Below are 20061 nucleotides of genomic sequence, written 5' to 3'. Positions count from 1 at the left end.
TATATACATATACAGTGAAACCTTGACTTACGAGTTTAATTCGTTCTGTGACCGAGCTCGTAACTCAATTTGCTCGTTTCTCAAATTAAATTTCCCCATTAAAATGCATTGAAATGCTATTAATCCGTTCCAGCCCCCCAAAAACCACACCAATTTTTTTTGAAATATATATATATAAATATCTCGCGCTTTATATACCACACCACACCTGTATGCAGCATACAAGTTGGCAGGATGGCCTGGACTGGAGGTACGCACACTTGACTCTAAACTGTCCAGCCTGGGTTTGAATCCCGACCCAGCTATAACCTGTCATGTCGGTGTTTCACAGGCAGGGTGATTCATCAATGTGTGTACCGCTAAACTGGGCGCCCCGTTTGCGTCCCATTAGTTGTTGGATGTTAAGGATCTCCCCGTGTCTTCCACAAAGAGAAGGCGAGCTATCGCCGGCACTCTGAACAAGTTGTGGCCTGTCATGCTCTTTTCCTCTGCCGTTATATACGTCCTCCTCGGCATCTTTTTCCAGAAGAGCCCTGTCTCGTCACAGTTGAAGATTTGCTGGGGGATGTATCGTTCGGCTTCTATCAGTTCGGCAAAAGTTATAATAAAATCTTCAGCTGCCTTCACATCCGAGCTTGCTGCCTCACCATGCCTGACGACGGAGTGAATGCCGGTCCTCTTCTTAAAATTATCAAACCATCCCCGACTGGCTTTGAATGACTCTTCCGATGCCTCGTCCGTTGATGTTCCCGCCGTCTGCTGCACCAAATCCCCGTAAATGTCTCGTGCCTTCTCACAGATGATGCTCTCGGTCACGGTATCTCCTGCGAGCTGCTTCTCCATCAACCACACAAACAACAACTTCTCCATCTCTTCATGGACAGAGGTCCGGAGCTTTGAAATAATCTTAACGCCCTTGGCTGGCGTTTTTGCCTTTATCGACTCCTTCTGCCTCAAAATCGTACATATCGTAGAAGTACTACGATCGTACTGCCTCGCCAAGTCGACAACACGCACACCTCGCTCATGTTTTTCGACGATTGCGTGTTTTATATCCAAGCACATCATCCTCTTCTTCTTCTCAGTACTGCCCTTGGCACTCAATTTCTTAGGACCCATGGTTAAAACGAAGCAATTTTCCAAAATAACCAAAATGCGAAAACAAAGCAGCAGCGATATACGGCAGAGATGCTTGCACGGCAAGATAACCACGTGACCGGAACCCACCTGGTGGCGGGTGGCGTAAGCTCGTAACTCAGATCTCGGCTCGCATCTCAAAGCAAAAAACCGCCCGAGCGACGACTCGTATCTCGGAAAACTCGTAAGTTGGTGCACTCGTAAGTCAAGGTTTCACTGTATATATATATATTGTTATGGACCGCGGATAGGATGTTTTGCCGAGCGGATGGCGCCACGGCCCTAACAGTTACCCCGACTAACCCGATTCTTGGACGTTGGCCAAAATCGCGCCACAGGTATTCAATTTTGGAAACCTCTAAAGCGACCGAATGTAAAGAGGAAGAAGAAGACGTACAGAAGAGTAACAGAATTTATTATTTACACACACTAAGCAAAAGGAGCAGTCAAGGTTATATACAGGGAAAATGGAAAAAGCAGGTGACACAGTGAAAATACTAGCTTAACTATACAAGCTTAATTAACCCTGGGACAAGACAAACAAAACAAACTCACGTACACAAGAAGGATGGAATGGCAGGAATGGATGCTGGAAGGAGGAATGGGAAGGTTCAGCTGGGGCAGATGGTTCGGGTTTCATCCCGCACGGGACGTCGGCTGGACCTCGACGGCCACCGATGCCACCGCTATCTGGTTCCCGCGGGGTAACGGGTTGAAGCTGCCTGGTGGAGTCAACGCTGCTGGTGGAGCCAAAGCTGCTTCTCTGGCTCACCTCAGGACGCGTCTGCCGTCTCTGGCGCAAGTCTTTCTTGGACCCTTTTTGCACAACTCTGTCTTGGTACCTTTTGCGCAACGCTTGTCATTCACCTCTCTTTGGCGCAACTCTTGCAATAGACCTTTGGCGCAACTCTTATAATTGACTTCTCGTGCAACTCTTGTAATTGACCTCGAACCTTCTCTCTCGAACCTTCTCTCTCTCTTCTCTCTCTCTCTCCGCAACGGCGTCCGCGCATGCTTATATTACGCCTCGGGCGATCAAGCCGCCGGCCTTCAGGACACGCCCCTCGGTGAGCTGGCTTCGGCCCTGATTGGTGGGCACAGGCCCTCTGACTCCACCCTTGATGACGATGGGTGGGCACCCCCTTCTTCCCCGAGCTGACCACGCCGTAATGGCGGCAATTGCAGTTGGCAGTAGAAGTTTTGGGAATGGGAATGGGGAATGAAAGGGGATCTATCTATTTGAATTCGGTGCAATGGAGTATTAAGTTAATGGAAGACAAGGCCTTACCCTAATACACATAATAAGGAAATAACTGTCAACAAGGGGGGAAATCTATGATTGGCTAACATGTGGTGTTTATGAACTAAATACGGGACGCACTTTGACCTTTATACATAACTGGAGCAAGGAGGGCGATATTTTACAACAATTTACTATACAATTTTTATTTTTTTTTATTTTTATTTTTTTTTTGTATACAAGATCGAGGCTCGTGAAAGAGCGAACATTAATCACACAGAAAGACAAACCGACACATAAAACATATAACATCGGGAGCGGTAGACAAGATGGGGAGAGAGGGGGAAGGACACAAACACAACATTTGAGAGCAGGGACCGAGAGACATGGAGACATCGAGAGATCTGAGAGAGGGCGAGGGCTTTGGGGGGGGGGGGGGCATGGGAAGGGGGCGGTGGGAGAGGTATAAAACATATGGACACTGCCAGGACTTCCAGGAAAGAAGTTGGAATTTCAAACAAGGTGGATCTGGGGTGAATTAGCGGGGGTAGAAAAGATCAAGGTTTTGGATGGGGGAAGATAAGAGATGGTGGTGAACAGCTGTTTTAAAGACCTGGAGGGAGGAGTGGGATTGAAGGGAGTGAGGGAGTTTGTTCCAGAGGCGGGAGAAAAGAGGAATGAAAGAGTGAAGGTGAGCATAAAAAAATAAAAAAAACACAATAAAAAAAACACAATCCTCATATCCACAACAATATATATATATATATATATATATGACGAGAATAGAACCATGTTCCACACCTTGAGTTCAAGAGATAACAAGATTTAATGATGAACCAATATCACAGCGCTGTGGAGGGTGTAAGAGTCATACCATTCACAATTGAACAGCATGGCCACATACACTCCTAGAAAATTGGCAACCCAGAGTTTCTTTATATACACAGAATTATACAAAAAATCTGCGCTGAAAAATGAGCACGGACAAAGGAAAAACTGGCTCGACATCTCCCCCCGAGAACCTATCTTCTTTGGCATGAGCAAAGGGCAAGATGCGGGAGGGAGAAAGAGCACCGTGACATTCTCAAAACTTATCTTCCATGTTGGCTTTTGGTCAAGGACAGACAGACGCGTTTTCACTAGGGGGTCTAACGGAGCAAGCGGTTTCACTATCTTTCTACATTTTTTGGCACAGTTGGAAAATATAGCATAGTTAAAAAGCAAGAGGGAACATAGTAAGCTTAATCCTTTTCACAAAGCAACCATTATTAAATGCAAACCACAATTACATAAGGCACAATAAAAGGCATGATCTCGACATATATATATATATATATATATATATATATATATATATATATATATATATATATATATATATATATATATATATATATATATATATATACACACACACACACACTGTGTATTTGTGTGATGTCTGTACCCCTTCATAAGGGTAGGATATTCCTCTGAGGGTGCTGGTGAAGGGGATTTTGGTACTACACTACTCACAATAAGTTAGGGATATTGTGGGAGTGAGTTAATTTTTTTTTATAGGGGCTAGGGTTAGGGTATTGAAATCAAGAATGCTGTGTTTTTTCACTCATTAATAACCATAGAATTAGGACCAACAACTTTTTTCAACATAATTAATACACAAAATCAACCACACCGAAGAACCTGCCAATATCCCTAACTTATTGTGAGTAGTGTATATGGTGTCATAATGCTGTCTTGTTTTTATTTTATTTTTTATTTTTTTTGCTTTGTGTACAGGTTGGTCTACCATATGTAGAGGTTTTGTGTAAAAACCGCTACGTTGGCCGCACATTCATTCAGCCTGACTCGCGCCATCGACAACTCTGTGTTGCCAAGAAGTTTGGTGTTTTGAGTGACAATTTTGCTGGGAAGCGCATTGTCCTGGTTGATGACTCTATTGTGCGTGGGACAACAATCGCGCCCATTATTCGGCTTCTGCGTGAGGGAGGCGCACAGGAGGTACCTTTCATTTCTTGTTCAACTATAGTTTGAAAGTACAATTGATGTGAAAAATATAGCAATCTTTTTATTGAAAGCTGAGACTCACTCGTGATGAAAATAGTTTCCACAATAACAATGTAACTTCCAAAAAAAATCGAGGATAAAACATTCTATGAAGTGCACTTCGGGATATGTTTCTTCCCAAAATCTTCTTCGACATGATCGCTACAGCTGAGCTGACCATGTGAATAAAACATCTTATATGCCCTTTGGCAAATGTATGTACATTACAACATAGATTCAACATTAACATCCTGCCAAGAGTGTATTGATCAGGCATTGATCCAGTAAGTGAAAAGTGATGGGACTGGAAAAATAGCTTGGGAGGGATGGGGTGTGGGTGATGTGTAAAGGAGTAAGGCGGAGGCTATATGTATGTTTTCAGAAATCCAGAATTATAAGGATATTTATTTTGCAATTATATCACTATACTATAATGGAGCTATGTATGTATGTGTGTATATATGTAGCCAAAACTCCAGGGAATGCATTTTTCAAAGGTTAAAATGAGCACATGTTTTTTTTTTGTTTTGTTTGTTTGTTTTTTTTTTGGAAAATGAAGCTACAATTCAATTGTAAAGATGTATGTGCACACATAATAATTCAATTTGAAACTAATGAAGCAATGCAACTATCACAGAACATTGATATATGACCTGAAAGAGAATATGTTTGGTATTTATGGGGATTTTTTATGGGGAAAGTTGTTTTTGTTTTTCTTCCTTCCTTTCTATTTATTTTCTATTGAGCCTGGTGTTGGCTTAGAGGTTATGGTGCCGGCTTGGGATCCTAGGATCCTGGGTTCGAATCCCGGTCGATCGCTGAATTAACGCCAGGGGGGTTGACTCAGCCTGTCATCCCTCCGAGGTCGGCAAATTGAGTACCAGCTTGCTGGGATGAATGATCCTGGTGTGTACCCTGGTTTAGAATAGGTACACCGTATCCCTGCGCATCGTAAGAGGCGACCAAGGGTTGGCGTCAGGAAGGGCATCCGGCCATAAAAACATTGCCTCAAACAGGGAACCATGATTGTCATGGGGCCTGCAAGGCTAACCCCCGCCCCAGCGGGGAAAATGGCCTTAAAACGATCATTCATTCATTCATTCATTCATTTATGGGGATTTTTCCTGTTTTTCCTACCTGCTGTAGACACACATCAGCTAGTTATACTAATTACTCAAATCACAAACCATTGACAGGCATGCACAACTCTATTCTTATGTAGGTTTCTTTGAACATTTCTTAACATCGACACATTAATTTTAGCACATTCATGGGAGCCATTATATCGGACCTGATGTTCTCAAAGGCCTCGTCTCAAAAAAAAAAACAAAAACAAAAAAAAACATTTCCTATGTTTCTGGACTTTTAAAATGTACTGCACTTTCCAATACATGAAAGTTACACCCATATTGCTGTATCGCATTTATTTATGTAAAATACTAGAACGGCACTCGAAAGAGCGCATACCTCTGCCATGCTGAACAGTTTACGTTTTGCAACCCACTGATAGGCTGGATCTGGATTTGGACCTGAACCAAAAGCTAATCGACTTGTTCTTGTCACCTATCCAACTCATCCACCAAGTTTTGTCATAAGTTGTCCACAAGTTCTTGAAATATAATGCTATATTTCGTTTTTGCCCTATCACTCAATCGTGAAGAATCACTTGAGCAATAAAAAAAAAAAAAAACTCTCCCGAATCCGTATCTGCACCAAAATCGAATCTATTCGTCCTTGTCACAACCCTTCCTGTCCACGACGTTTTGTCTGAATCCGTCAATAACTTTTGTTTTTAGTCCTATTGCTCAATAGTGAAGAATCACTTTAAAAATTCTCTGATCTGGATTTGAATCTTCACCGAAATTGAATCAATATTTCCTTGTCACACAACCAACCTGTTCACCAAGTTTAGTCCAAATCCATCAACTTTTTGAGATATCTTGCTATATATCATTTTTTTGCCCTATTTCTCAATGGTGAAGAATCACTCAAGATTCTCAGATCTGGATCTGGATCTTCACCAAAGTCTAATCATTTAGTCAATGTCACACACCCAACCTGTACACCAAATTTCGTCCAAATTGAGATATCCTGTTCACAAACAGACAGGGGGTGAAAACATAACCTCCATCCACCTTTGTTGGCAGAGGCAAATAAGCACCTGCACCTCACTCAAGACTAATTTTATGATCAAAGCAATAGTTTGGATTAGAAACAGAGCATAAACGATTAAATAATATATATATATATTTTTTGTTCCTGCATTGAAGAAACTAACAAAGTGAAGCCCAGGAAGTTCTGTCAGCAACTCAAATGTTCAATAACCACTCTAGTTGCATCCACGGATAATATAACTTATTTACCATGATTCGCAATCAACTAAGTTGAGTGAGTATTGATGCTCTAAACATCAGCTGCCTCTTATTCCACACAGTGTTAAACACACACTTGTAAACTTTTACTTTACTAGTTCACCCATTCCCTACAGGAGTGGCAGGAAGGGTCATGTTATTATCCTCTCTGGGGCTATATAGCTTGCAGTATATCTTGGCTTGGGTCCATTATCATGTAATGCCTCAAGAATGTTGGGTTTCCTCCCTTTCTGTTTAAAACGACTTTGTTTTAAATAGTGTTAAACAGCAGTTAAGTAGCGACTGTTAAAAAAGGTAATCGTGTGTGTTTGTGGTTTATAATATATATACAGACTTGGCATTTAATATGGAATATATATTTTTTCTTGACTTGGGTTTACTTTCTTAACTCAGTATACCAATCTAGTGAGTTTCTTTTACACTTTGGTGATTTATTTGTTAAAAGAACCATGTCACTGATTGTCTGTCGCAGCAAGAAGTCAACAACAGGATTATATCACAGGTGGCGTGGCAAAATGTACGGACAGGTGCATTTGATGATTGGCTTCACAGTCGGGTATACAAGGGTTGTTACATTCTGTATTAGTGGAAAACAACTGCTGCACGTCTCCAAAGGTTATCGCCGCTTCCTCTGGAGATGGTCCGTCAACTCGACAATGCTGTTTGTCATGGAGTGGTGGCTTTACGAAATTACGGCATGAAACAGCATGCTATTGCTCGGCAGTATGGCATCACTCAAGGTCAGGTGTCAAAGATCCTGAAACAAAATTCTCAGAGGGGTGTCCCTACTCCAATACCGAGGCCAGGACGTTCCCGCTGAACCACAAGGAGGGATGATCGCCAGCTGCACCGGTTAGTCCGCAATGGCCGTACCAAGTCAGCTAATCGGCTTGGGCCTGAGTGGCAGCAACTGGCAAATGTGCCTGTATCCAGAAGGCTATTCAACCAATGACTGGTTCAAGCAAGCTACCGTGCCAGGCGTCCCCTGAGAAAGCCATGCCTGATCAGACAACACCGCCAGCGCCGATTGCAGTGGGCCAGAAAGCACCGTCAAATGGCAGCCAGGACACTGGAATCACGTGATCTTCAGTGACGAGTCTAGATTTCTGGCCTATCGTCAAGATGGCCGCGTCCGAGTGCGCAGACAAGTGCATGAAGCCTACAACAAAGATTGTATAGTGCCAAGAGTCCAAGCTGGAGGTGGTGGGGTGACCGTTTGGGCTGCTTTTCATGCAGGCGGCAAAACTGACCTGGTTGTTCTGAATGGAAACCTGAACCAGTTGAAGGACAGGGCCATTCTGGAAGAAACATTGCTTCCATTTGCTCGTGCAGCCTTTCGAGGAAACTTTGTCTTCCAAGATGACAATGCATGGCCTCATCGTGCTCGCATGATCCAACACTTTCTTGCTGACCGTGGTGTAGAGCATATGGAGTGGCCTGCCATGTCCCCGCATATGAATCCGATAGAGAACTTGTGGGCAGAATTAACGCGTCAAATCGACCACTTGGACCAGCAGCCGACCTCTGTGCATGAATTGCAGCAGGCCGTTGTCACTGCATGGCGAGCGATTCCTGTCCAAACCTTGGCAAATCTCGTGAACAGCATGCCTCAATGTGTACGTGCTCTCCTGAATGCTCGTGGGGGTTACACGAAGTACTGAACTGTAATTTTACTGTCTGTAATCCCAGTCGTAATTTAACTTTTGTTTTTGTTTAAAAAAAATTTGGCTAATGTGCAAAATAAAGAGATACTTCTGGAAAACGTACAGAAGTTTAACACAGCACTGTCCATGAATTGAGTTTGATATCAATTTACATCACTTTCAAGGGATCAATTTATTTGTTTCGAAATGTCAAATGTGGTTTTTCTTTCTTTTAAAGGTCACTAACAAAATCTAGAACAATTTCAACATAATTCCAATGAACTTTTGGTTCTAAGACATCTTGAAAAGTAAGTTCACCGCCAGAAAAAAATATTCCATATTAAATGCCAAGGTTGTATACGTATATTATTATTTTGGTCCCCATGCCGTCCTGATGAGGGTAAATAAGCCCGAAATCTGGATTGGCGGCTCTGCTTGATGCTTAGCCAATGGGGACCAAAGAATAAATCTCTGTGTTGACAGAGTGGCCGGGCTGAGGCCTCCGGGGCGGAGGTGACGCTTTGGTCGAGGACTTCGGTCCACAGGAGATCGGGACAGCGCTCGTCACGCTGTTATGTCGTTGATTATATATATTGTTACGGCCCGCGGATAAGGATGTTGGTTTGCCGAGCGGATGGCACCGCGGCCTAACAGTTACCCCCGATTAACCCGATCCCCGAACGTTGGCCGGATCGCGCCACAGCTATTCAATATGGAAAAGACAAGAGCGACACGGAAGTGAAGAAGAAGAAGACAAAAAGGTTGGAAATACGAATATAATTTATTTACTATTTACAGGCTCAAAAACACCAAGGAGAAGGAAAGATAATAAAATAATATACAGAAGATTTTAGAGACACAGTGCAACGCTAGCTTATACGAGCTTAATTAAATACCCAGGGACAAAACAAACAGAACAAACTCACGTACACAAGAAGGATGGAAAGGCAGGAGGTGGATGGCTGGAGGGAAAGGAAGGTCCACCGGTACTGCAGCACGATCGGTGCGTTTGGCAGCCGCCGTTCCTTCGCGGCCCTGCTCAAAACCGCCGTCCAGGCCCCAAGCGGCTGTTGTTGCTGCTGTGGCCGCCGCTGCTACTGCTGTTGTCTGCTGCTGCTGGCGAGCAAGGCGACGAATAGCAGGCTTTGTGCTTCCCTGGATGATGATCTCCTTAATGTTCTCTATGTTCTTTTGCTCACATGCCAGCCTCGGACTCTGCTCGGAAAAGCACCAGCTCAGGAACAAACATCGGTCCACTTGATCAGCCGTTGCTGTGTACAAAGCTTCCTGCTTCCTTGGGTGATCTCAATGTACTCTCGCAGTTGGTTCTCTTGGTCCAACAACTCTTTCTCTTTCTTTTGTCCAACCACTCCTCACCATCGACAACCCAACGCCACCCCTTTGCTTCTTGCGCGCGCGCTTTTATAGCGCCTCCGGCGATCAAGCCGCCGGCCTTCAGGACACGCCCCTCGGTGTGCTCACCTCGGCCCTGGTTGGTCACGCGACCCTCTGCTCCGCCCTTGATGACGACGGGTGGGCGCGCCTTTCTTCCCCGACCCGAGCACATGTTCAATGGTGGTTTTGGAGGGGATGTAATTGGCAATCGAGGCTTGCATGATGAAAGGGGGAATGTGAATGAAAGGGGATCTACTCTTATTTAATGCAGTGCAATGGAGTGTCATCTTAATGGAAGACAAGGCCTTACCCTAATACACATAATAAAGATATAACTATCAACCAGGGGGAAAATCTATGATTGGCTGACGTGTATGCTTTATGGACTAATTATGGGACGCCCTTTGACCTTTATACATAACTGGAGGCAGGAGGGTCCAGAATAAAGCAATATTAATAAAACACATAATAATAAAAATACAATCCTCATATCCACAACAATATATATATATATATATATATATATATAATATATATATATATATATATATATATATATATATGTATGTATGTATGTATATATATATATATATATATATATATATATATATATTATATATATATATATATATATATATATATATATATATATATATATATATATATATATATATATACATACATACGGTTTTCGCTGCCCTTCTTACCCTTACCAAGGGGGGATTAAGCCCCTTGTTCTTTCTGGGCCTGGCGTAACCGAGAGACTTGAAACGCCTCTACCGGCAAACGCAAGGTAGGGTTTCAGGACCAAGTCTCGCTCGCACCTAAATACCTGCACTGCCACGGAAGCGGGGAACCAAGCCTCGCACGAGCCACGTGTAATTTGAGTACACCGAGCGGATTGCGTACCATGTGGTCCGTGCAGGCACCGTGATATTGGACCCCGATGAGAGCGGTTCTATTCGTACCACGCTTAGCCAATGAGGGGAAATTACAAGAACAATCGAATGGAAGGAAGAACACAGGTTTAATTATTATTCCCAATATTATGCACAATGATCGGTAGAAGCAGAGACACAGAGCAGAAATTAAACAGTCTTATTCCTAAAACCCAGACTCGGGCCCGTTCACACTCACACAGGGAATTGCAGGCAGGATGATGTCAGGCCAAACGCGCCGACTTGGTCGTCCAGGAACGGCCCTGTCCGTCTCTCCTCGGTCCCAGCACGTCCCGCGAAGATGGCCAGCAGGGTGGTGGAAGGATCCTCGTAGCGCGTCCCTCGAACAAAAGGCAGCCGATGAGGCAGGAAGGCAAAGTACGCGTCTCTCAGCGCGGCTGGCGGTTCTACAGCGCGTTTTGCAACCAGTGCGCTATCACTCGCGTAACTCAATGCACTATAGCGGCTCGGCTTCAAGCTCAACCGAGCGTCACTTTCATATGAGCGCGTATCCTGGTTCATGCGCGTCTTTCTCCGATCTCGTATCTTTCAAGCTCTAATGCTGACCGTGCTCCTTCAACGCCTCACTCAATGCCAACTCACCGCCAACTGCTCGACTCGATGCTCAACTCCACTTTACTGCTCGAACTCCTAGATGCCAACTCAGTCCTCCTCGGCTTTGCGCAACCGCTTATATCTGCCATGCCCTGAGCCTTCACGAACCTTCCAACCACGCCCTGTGAACCAGTGCTGCAGCCACACACTGTGAGCCCGGATTGGCGGCTCGCGCTTACCGTCAGCTTCTTCGCCGCCCTCATTGGTCCCGACCCGACCCTCCAGGCCGGCCTCGTGTTAATTCGTGCAAAAAAGCCTCTTCTCTTCTCTACGGAGCATCTTCTCTTCTGGACTTGGTTATGACTAACTTCCCTGAAAATGTCTGCTGCTCTTCTCTGCTCCAATCGGCTCATCTGATCATGTGCTTGTTAAAGTGGACATCTCTCTGACCATTCTCAAAGAGCCTCCTCAGCGTCGACGAGTCTGGCATTTCACTCAGGCCAACTGGCACGGTCTTAAGCAGCCATCAATCATCTGGACTGGTCTCCCATCTCTACCGCCTCTGACATCAACTCATCCTGGGAATTCTTCCAAAGTAAATTGCTCTCTCTCATGCACAGATTTATCCCATCTCGTCTTCAGTTGTCATACCCTTCCTCCCGTCCATGGTACACGGAATCTTGTGGTGAGGCTGTTGCCCAGAAACAACTTGCTTTCGTCTCCTGGAAAGCAAATCCAACGGAAGGAAATCTCATTTCCTTTCACAAAGCCCGAAACAAGTGTGTGTCCACCCTCAGGAGAGCCAGGAAACAATATATCCGTTCTCAAGACCGAACTCTTATCTGTCTCCCTCTTCCAAATCCTGGTGGCGTCTGGTCAAATCTGTTTCTGGTGTTTGTTCCCCCTCCATCCCCTCCCTCACCTCAAACGGCTACACGGCTGACTCCGCACGTGAAAAAGCTGAATGCCTCAACTCTGTATTTGCCTCGAAATCTTGTGTCCCAAGCCCATCCCTCTCTGTACCCACCATACCCAGTCGTACCCAGCTGCTCCTGGACTCTGTGTCCTTTCCTTCTGACAAGGTGGAAAAGTTTCTGTCAACCCTCGACTCTGATTATGCAACTGGACCTGACGGCATCAGCCCACGGGTCCTAAAATCCTGTTCTTCCGCTCTTTCACTCCCTCTCTCTGTTCTCTTCACCCACTCTTTTGCTCAAGGTCATCTGCCGTCTGCTTGGAAATCAGCCAACATCACCGCTTTGCACAAAAAAGGTGCAAAAACAGATCCTAGCAACTACAGACCAATCAGCCTTCTCCCAATTATCAGCAAAGTCATGGAATCCATCATTGCTTCAGATATGAAATCTTTCCTCTTCTCCAATGGCTTGATCTCTGATCATCAATTTGGTTTCAGACCTGGTCACTCTACTCTGGACATGCTGCTTCTGCTTTCTCAACAATGGATGGAGGTCCTCAATGCCAAACAGGAAATTAGAGCTGTCTCCCTTGACATATCACGTGCCTTCGATACGGTCTGGCACCCCGCTCTGCTCACCAAACTCTCCTCCTTTGGTATCCATGGAAATCTCCACGCATGGCTGGCGGACTTCCTCTCTAGTCGTAGTCAACGTGTGGCCCTGAATGGTTCTCTCACATCTTCTCTTCCTGTTCAGGCTGGAGTTCCCCAAGGCAGTGTTCTGGGCCCTGTGCTTTTTCTGGTCTTCATCAATGATCTCTCTATCCCTGGTGTTGGGCTAGCGGCTAGGGTGCCAGCTTAGGATCCAAGGATCCTGGGTTCGAATCCCGGTCGATCGCTGAATTAACGCCAGGGGGGTTGACTCAGCCTGTCATCCTTCCAAGGTCGGCAAATTGAGTACCAGTACACTGGTAATTCCCTGTTTATCGTAAAAAGGTGACAAACAGGGTTGGCGGCAGGAAGGGCATCCGGCCGTAAAACATTGCTTCAAAAATGGGACCAAAAAACAACAACAACCACAGTCCCCGAAAAGGCCAACCCCCGCTTTGCGGGGAAAAATGGCCTCTAAACGGTGGTTTTTATCAATGATCTCTCTGACTCTCTTGAAAATCCTCTCTATCTCTTTGCTGATGACTCTACTCTCTGTCGCTCCATTCCTCATCCCTCAAATCGGCAATCTGCAGCCTCCTCACTCTCTGCAGACCTGGACAAAATCGCAGACTGGGCAAACAAGTGGAACATGTCTTTCAATCCTGACAAATTTCACACTCTTACGATGTCTCTCCGAAAAGACCGACTGGACAACCCTCCCATCCACTTTCTGAATAATCCTCTCCAAGAAGTTCTGTCACTCAAGCTTTTGGGTCTCACTATCTGCCATGATCTTTCCTGGGAAAACCACATTTCAAATCTGGCATCCTCCGTCGTGCGAAGTCTTTCCTTGGCACACCTGAGCTCCTCACCACATACAAGGCTTTCATCCACAGCTCAATGGAATACTGCTCTCCCCTCTGGGCTGGTGCTCCTGCCTCACACCTAGCTCGTCTTCGCGCTGTTGAAACCAAAGCGTTCAGAATCATTGGCATCTCCCGCGATGAAGCTAACTCCAAGGGCCTTTCACTCACTCACCGCAGGCAGGTTGGTGGTCTTTCCGTCTTCTACCGACTCCTCTCTGGCCTTGCCCCCCCCCCAGCTCTCTCTGGGCTCTGTCCCCCAAATATTCCTACAGGTCGCACAAGATCTGCCTGCAACCCTCTTATGGTTAAACTGCCAAAATCAAGACTCTCTGCTCACCTTCACTCCTTCATTCCTCTTTTCTCCCGCCTCTGGAGCAAACTCCCTCACTCTCTTCAATCCCACTCCACCCTCCAGGTCTTTAAAACAGCTGTTCACCACCATCTCTTATCTTCCCCCATCCAAAACCTTGATCTTTTTTACTCCCGCTAATTTCACCCCAAATCCACTTTTTTGAAATACCAACTTCTGTCCTGGAAGTCCTTAGTGTCCTTGTGTTTTATACTTCTCCCACACCCCCCCCCCCCTTCCCACGCCTCCTCCCCCCAAGCCCTCTCCCTCCCACACATCTCCCTGCTCTCAAATGTTGTGTTTGTGTGCTTCCCCTTCTCTCCCCATCTTGTCTTCCGCTCCCTCTTTTTATATATTTTGTTTGTCTGGTTGTTTTGTTTGTGAAATAAATGTTAGCTCTTTCACGAGCCTCGATTCAGTATACCAAAAAAAAAGAAGCCAAAGGCAGCATAAAGAGGCGTAAGAGGCATGAGGCAATGGAGGCGGGATAAGGCATTGGAAGTATGAGAAGGACCTATTCTCCTTACTCTACTCAACGCAAAACTAACCCAGGAAAAGGACTATGCTCACAACTATTAAGAGATAACTGCACTATCGCGAGGCTACATGTTGTTTGTGTGACTAACTATGAGGTGGAAATGTAACCTTTATTATACAAAACTCAAAACCGCAACAATATATATATTGTTGTGGATATGAGAATTGTGTTTTTTTTAATTGTGTAATGAATTGTAAAGACCACCCTCCTGCCTCCAGTTGTTGTGTATAAAGGTCAAAGGGTGTCCCTTAGTTAGGTCATATGCAATCACGTAGCCAAATCATAGATTTCCTCCTTGTTGGTAGTTATTTCCTTATTCTGTGTATTAGGTTAAAGCTCTGTTTTCCACTAGTTAACACTGCATTGCATCGAATTCAAACAAGGTAGATTCCCTGCACATCCCCCCTTTCGTCAATTGCCAACTGCACTGGGCGGTTTGCTGCATTCGCCACTGCTGCCCTTTGGCTGGGGCTCGCTCGAATCGCCCCAAAACCTCCATTACGCACGCGGTCAAGTTGGGAAGGAAAGGCGTGTCTCCACCTCGTCATCGGAGGGTGGGGCCAGGAGAGCCCCTACAACAAACCAAGCACGAGGGGTTTGGCTTGAGAGGGCGGAGGAAGAGCGATCGGGGAGGTTCGAAAAGGTGAGAGGGTGTGGCCGATATAACCCGCAGCGGGACGCTCCCCACAGCAGATGAGTCCAGATGCGTCGGAGATGAGATACAGAGGATGAGCGCTTGGAAAACACGCGACGCACCTGAGACGAGCTGCGTGATCCAGGAGAGGAGAGAGGGATGTCCCATGAGCTTTAAACCACCACAGCTTTGAGCTTCGACGGCAGTTTCGAACGTTGCCGCGAAGGAACGGCGGCTGCTGAATGTGCCGATCGAGAAGGGGGCGGCGGCTGCTCACTCCCGGCCCGACCGTGCTCCGGTCCCAGTTGGACCTTCCTCTCCTTCCAGTCAATCGTTCCTGCCTTCATTCCCCAGTCGTGTAAGTGTGCTCGTAGTCTGTCTTTTGTCTTGTCCTGGGGTACTAAGTAAGACTGCATAGGTAAGCTAAGGTGCACTGTGTCCGCTTCTTCTTCTGTTTTTATTTTATTATCCTTCCTCCTCCTTGGTTTCTTTTAATTGTGTAAATATTAGTAATAAATTATATTTGTCTTTCATACCCTTTGCCTTTCTTTCCTCTACATCCGTCGTTGTTGTCTTTTCCCTCATTGAAAACCTGTGGCGCGATTTTGGCCAACGTTTGAGAATCGGGTCTAGTTTCTGTTAACGGTTCGTGCCGCGGCTGCCATCCGCTCGGCAAATTAACATCTTATCCGCAGTCGCGAACGAAGCTGCTCACCTGCCTCTGGAGGGAGCTTGTGCAGCTTCAGGACTCACGTCGGTCAGTCACAAACGAGGGGACTAATCCCCCCTCGAGAAGGGATCCGAGGCCGACGTTGGGTTCCGTAACAATATATATGGGTTTTGATCTTTGCAAAACCTCTGAACATGCAGCCACAAACACGTTGACGGCTCGACCCACCTCTGGAAATAATAATGAAAGAAAATATAAATCAAACCAAGGCAAAATCAAGATCAAACAAAAGGAAACCCAACTGCCCCCACACTCCCCAGGCCGCTCCTGGGAGGGCCCACCCGGAAGATGCACCACAAGGAAGGCACCGGCTCCCTGAGCTGCCCGCGAGGCGTGAGTGTCCCAATGAGAATCACCGCCCGACAGGGCCAGCAAGCGCACCTGCCGGAGCACCCCCAACCTTTCCAAGCCCGGGCGGCAAGCTCGGTCAGGGACTACGGCTGCACATGACTGTCGCCCGCACATTTGGAAGTAACCTCCCGCGGGACCCCCCCCCCCCTACCCCCTTCACCACGGAGAAGCCCGGCCATATTCCCCGCTCCAGGGAGGGCTTTACGACACATCTGACGCATCGTTACGGCCAGCACCCTGCCCCGTCGCCCGCAGGCTGTCGCCAAGCCTGTACCTTTGGAGGCAAGATAGGGCCATGCCCCATATCTGCCCAGGATCCAACCATTCTCTGGTATAGAAACCTCTGGTTCTCGCTCGCCACAAGACGGTCTTGATTATACAGACCGTTCTCCAGGCCTGCCTCCACTTGCGGCCAGGCACTGGTTGTGGTAGGAGCCCGCTGAACACAAAGACGTCCCTTCTGACCATCACCAGGTTATATATATATTCTTTTTTTTTTTTACTTCTGCTAGGGTTGCCCCACGTTAAGCTGTTTATCCAGCATTTGTTCAACTGGAGAAATACCCTTGCTACGCACGGGTGGGACGCCAGAAGCAAACAGGCAATGCAGATACAGTGAATGCTAAAGCATGAAACCAATAAATTCCACATTCCTGTAGCACCTTCAGGCGCACGTCAGATATGGACAGCAAGTTTGTGAAGGACTTCCATGAAAAACGTACCTGTTCGCAAACAAACGGGTACGTTCACGTCGAGAAACATCGATCGTGGGTCCGTGGCGAATCTGCATATGGCGATGGGAAAATATCAGAAATTGAAGGCTTTTTTTATTTTAAACGATTCATATAAACATCCGTTGAATCATATCATATGCAAATCATCAACATCTAAACAGTATCTTTAGAATTTCAATAAAAGCCACATCACTGTTCATGTCGGTAAATATTATTCCATAATGTTTCCAATCGTGATCGATACACTATGATCGTGATGATCGTGATGATCGTGAATCGTGATCGATAATCGTGTTCACAATCGCTATGTCGTATGTACTCCCGATACGTGTACCAAATTCCCGATACGTGTAACTGTACCAAATCAACAGTTAAAAGGATTTTGAGCCGATAGGTGTTACGGCCTTGGCAAGATCGATGGAGACAGCGATCTGTTAGATCTGATCCTCCTTTATGCCGAAGTGCAGATCCTCCTTCATGCCACATCCGATCGATGCAGCTGTGCAGCGATCGGTGCAGTCGTTTGTATGGCACACGGTGCAGCGATCGGTGCAGCCGTTTGTGCGGCACACACACGGTGCAGCGATCGGTGTAAACGTGGACTCCCACACTGCCACATCCTGCTGATACTTGCTCCCGCATGACGTTTCCGCATGACGGATGTTTATATAAATCGTTTAAAAGAAAAAAAGGCTTAAATTTCCGATATTTAGTCTTTTCATTTGGGCCTCCCAATTGAAGCCCCGCCCATAGGGCGGGTACCGTTGCTCGACGTAAGAAGACGTCACAATGAACGTCATGCAAACGCGAATGTTATGCGGGAGTCCAAACCTGAGAATGCTGGAGACTAAAGCTGAAATTGGGAAAACTAAGTAGCCTATTTTACTCCTGGGGATCCCAGGATTATCCACCCAAAATATTTTTGCGATCGGTTCAGCAGTTTTTACGGTACCTTCGAACAGACAGACAGACAGACATTTGGTGAATTATAGTAAGACGAGGGGAAAAAGCCCCTTGGGGAGGGATATTGGTATTAATTTTGTTTTGTAATAACGTTAATATTCTGCTATTATCATTGTTGTGGTTATTATGTTTGTTGTTAGAAGCGGCTTTGGAAAAATGCCACGATTGGATAACCACCTTGGGGAGGGCAGGGGGAGTGGGGGCGCAAGTGAAGCCGCTACAACCTCAATCGTGTGATCCTTAGTCCTCCTGTCAAGTTTGGTTGACATTGGATAAGTAACAACCTTATGTGTCACGGTCAAAAAGACAAACACCAAATTGTGTGTTTTATTATGATAAAATTCATGGTATTTGAACGTTTGTGTTTACAAATTGAGACCGTTTGTTCAGGGTCAGCGAGGTGTGCAAGCTGAATGTGATCAGATAATTTCCTGCCGGAGTGTTGAAAATCAATGTAGTTTACGTTACAATATACACCCTCGTATGTTATCAGGTTGGATGGAGGTGGAAAAGTGTGAGTGGGGTGTGGGGGGCATTGGTTGAGTCGTGCGCTCCTTGTGTTGAGCACATGGGGGAAATAGAAGATAGAAGGAGTTGTTAGTCCTTGTAGAGAAGAAGATGAAGAGGATAAGTTGAAAATTGACATTTTTGGATTGGTCTTGTGTGATTAGATATTCACGAGTGATGAAAGAGTACAAGTCAGGAAAACGATCCAGAATAAAGGACAACTAAACAAACATGTCATTTCTCCAGGTTCATATTCGTGTGGCGTCCCCACCAATCCGTTTCCCTTGCTACATGGGCATTAATATCCCGACTCGGGAGGAACTTATTGCCAACAGCGCTGAGTTTGAAGACCTCGCCACCTACCTTGGTAAGTGCATCCAAGGGATGCATGCTGGTGTTTTAATGTCAGCCTTAAAATTAGCCCCTGATAAGTGAACCAGGTAGTCCTACATTAAGGTTTGAGAAAAGAAATCTAAGGTTATTTTCCATTCATGTTTCCATGCAACATCAAATATTCTCATTTATGTATTACCTTGCTACTGATTGCATAATGCATAGGGACACAGCTATGTGACTGATGTAATGCTTCCTGAGATCAAGGTAAGAATTTTTAATTTGGCCAGCCATTACACAAATGCCCCACAATTTTAATTAGAATTTGGTGTCGTTTTGACCTCGTGGGTAATCCTTCCCTTGATAAATGAGATCCCATTAGTGGGGGAGGTAAGATTGGGCTACTGAGGCCCTATCCTGGATAGCTCCCCACCAAAAGGTTATATCACAATTATGGATGAGGAAGATAGGGTGATATCATAAAATAAGCTCTGCAAAGAGAATGTAGGTATGTCGGTAGGTTGGTGCAGTATCCAAGGTGGACCCTCAACATGCACAGTCTACCCAACCTCCACCCATTATGGGATCTCATTTTGTGCAATTCCCAAGAGGGATATTTCCCACTATGCCAAAACCCCACTAAATTTCCATTGTAGTTTCATGGAATATTTGCAACAAGGATACTGAAACATCGTGAGCTACTCATCTTTAAAGGACCACCACCAATGGCTATCAGATGGACATTTCCTCTGAAGGATAGTTTAACATCTCCTCTGGAGGATGAAATGCTGATGGAACACTCTGCCAGTGAAAGAAAAAGATAACGGGTTTATATTTAGGTCATAAATCAAAACTATATTGGACCACCCAACGTAATGTACTGTAATCTAGAGAAACCGCAATCTGTGCCTTACATCATCACATTGATAGTGGGCTATTGATAGAAATTCTTGGGCAGCCTCATTTGTGTCACACATGTAGCATGTGTTCGTGAACGGCTCTCGGTGGAGCACATACCTTCACCAGGCTGAACAGTTTACGTTTTGTAGCCCACTGTTGGACATGATATGCACCCCGACCTGAAACAAAATCTAATCTGCTTGTTCTTGCCACCTTCTCAAATCGTCCACCAAGTTTTGTCCCAATCTGTCCACAACTTTTTG

The 20061-nt window shown here is 45.6% G+C and overlaps 1 protein-coding gene across 1 annotated transcript in view; it reads left to right on the top strand.

Annotated features, from left to right (window-relative positions):
* PPAT (phosphoribosyl pyrophosphate amidotransferase) overlaps positions 1-20061 on the top strand; it is a 98392-nt gene that overhangs the window by 75710 nt on the left and 2621 nt on the right. Inside the window, exons 9-10 of the mRNA XM_068113870.2 lie at positions 4157-4378; positions 18812-18932. Coding sequence (XP_067969971.1) covers positions 4157-4378; positions 18812-18932 — 343 coding nt within the window. The remainder of the gene's footprint in view (positions 1-4156; positions 4379-18811; positions 18933-20061) is intronic.

Source organism: Myxine glutinosa, chromosome 4 (assembly GCF_964187855.1).
Source record: "Myxine glutinosa chromosome 4, kmMyxGlut1.1, whole genome shotgun sequence".
In the NCBI taxonomy this organism is placed as follows: domain Eukaryota; kingdom Metazoa; phylum Chordata; class Myxini; order Myxiniformes; family Myxinidae; genus Myxine; species Myxine glutinosa.
This window is presented reverse-complemented; position numbering and strand designations above follow the sequence as displayed.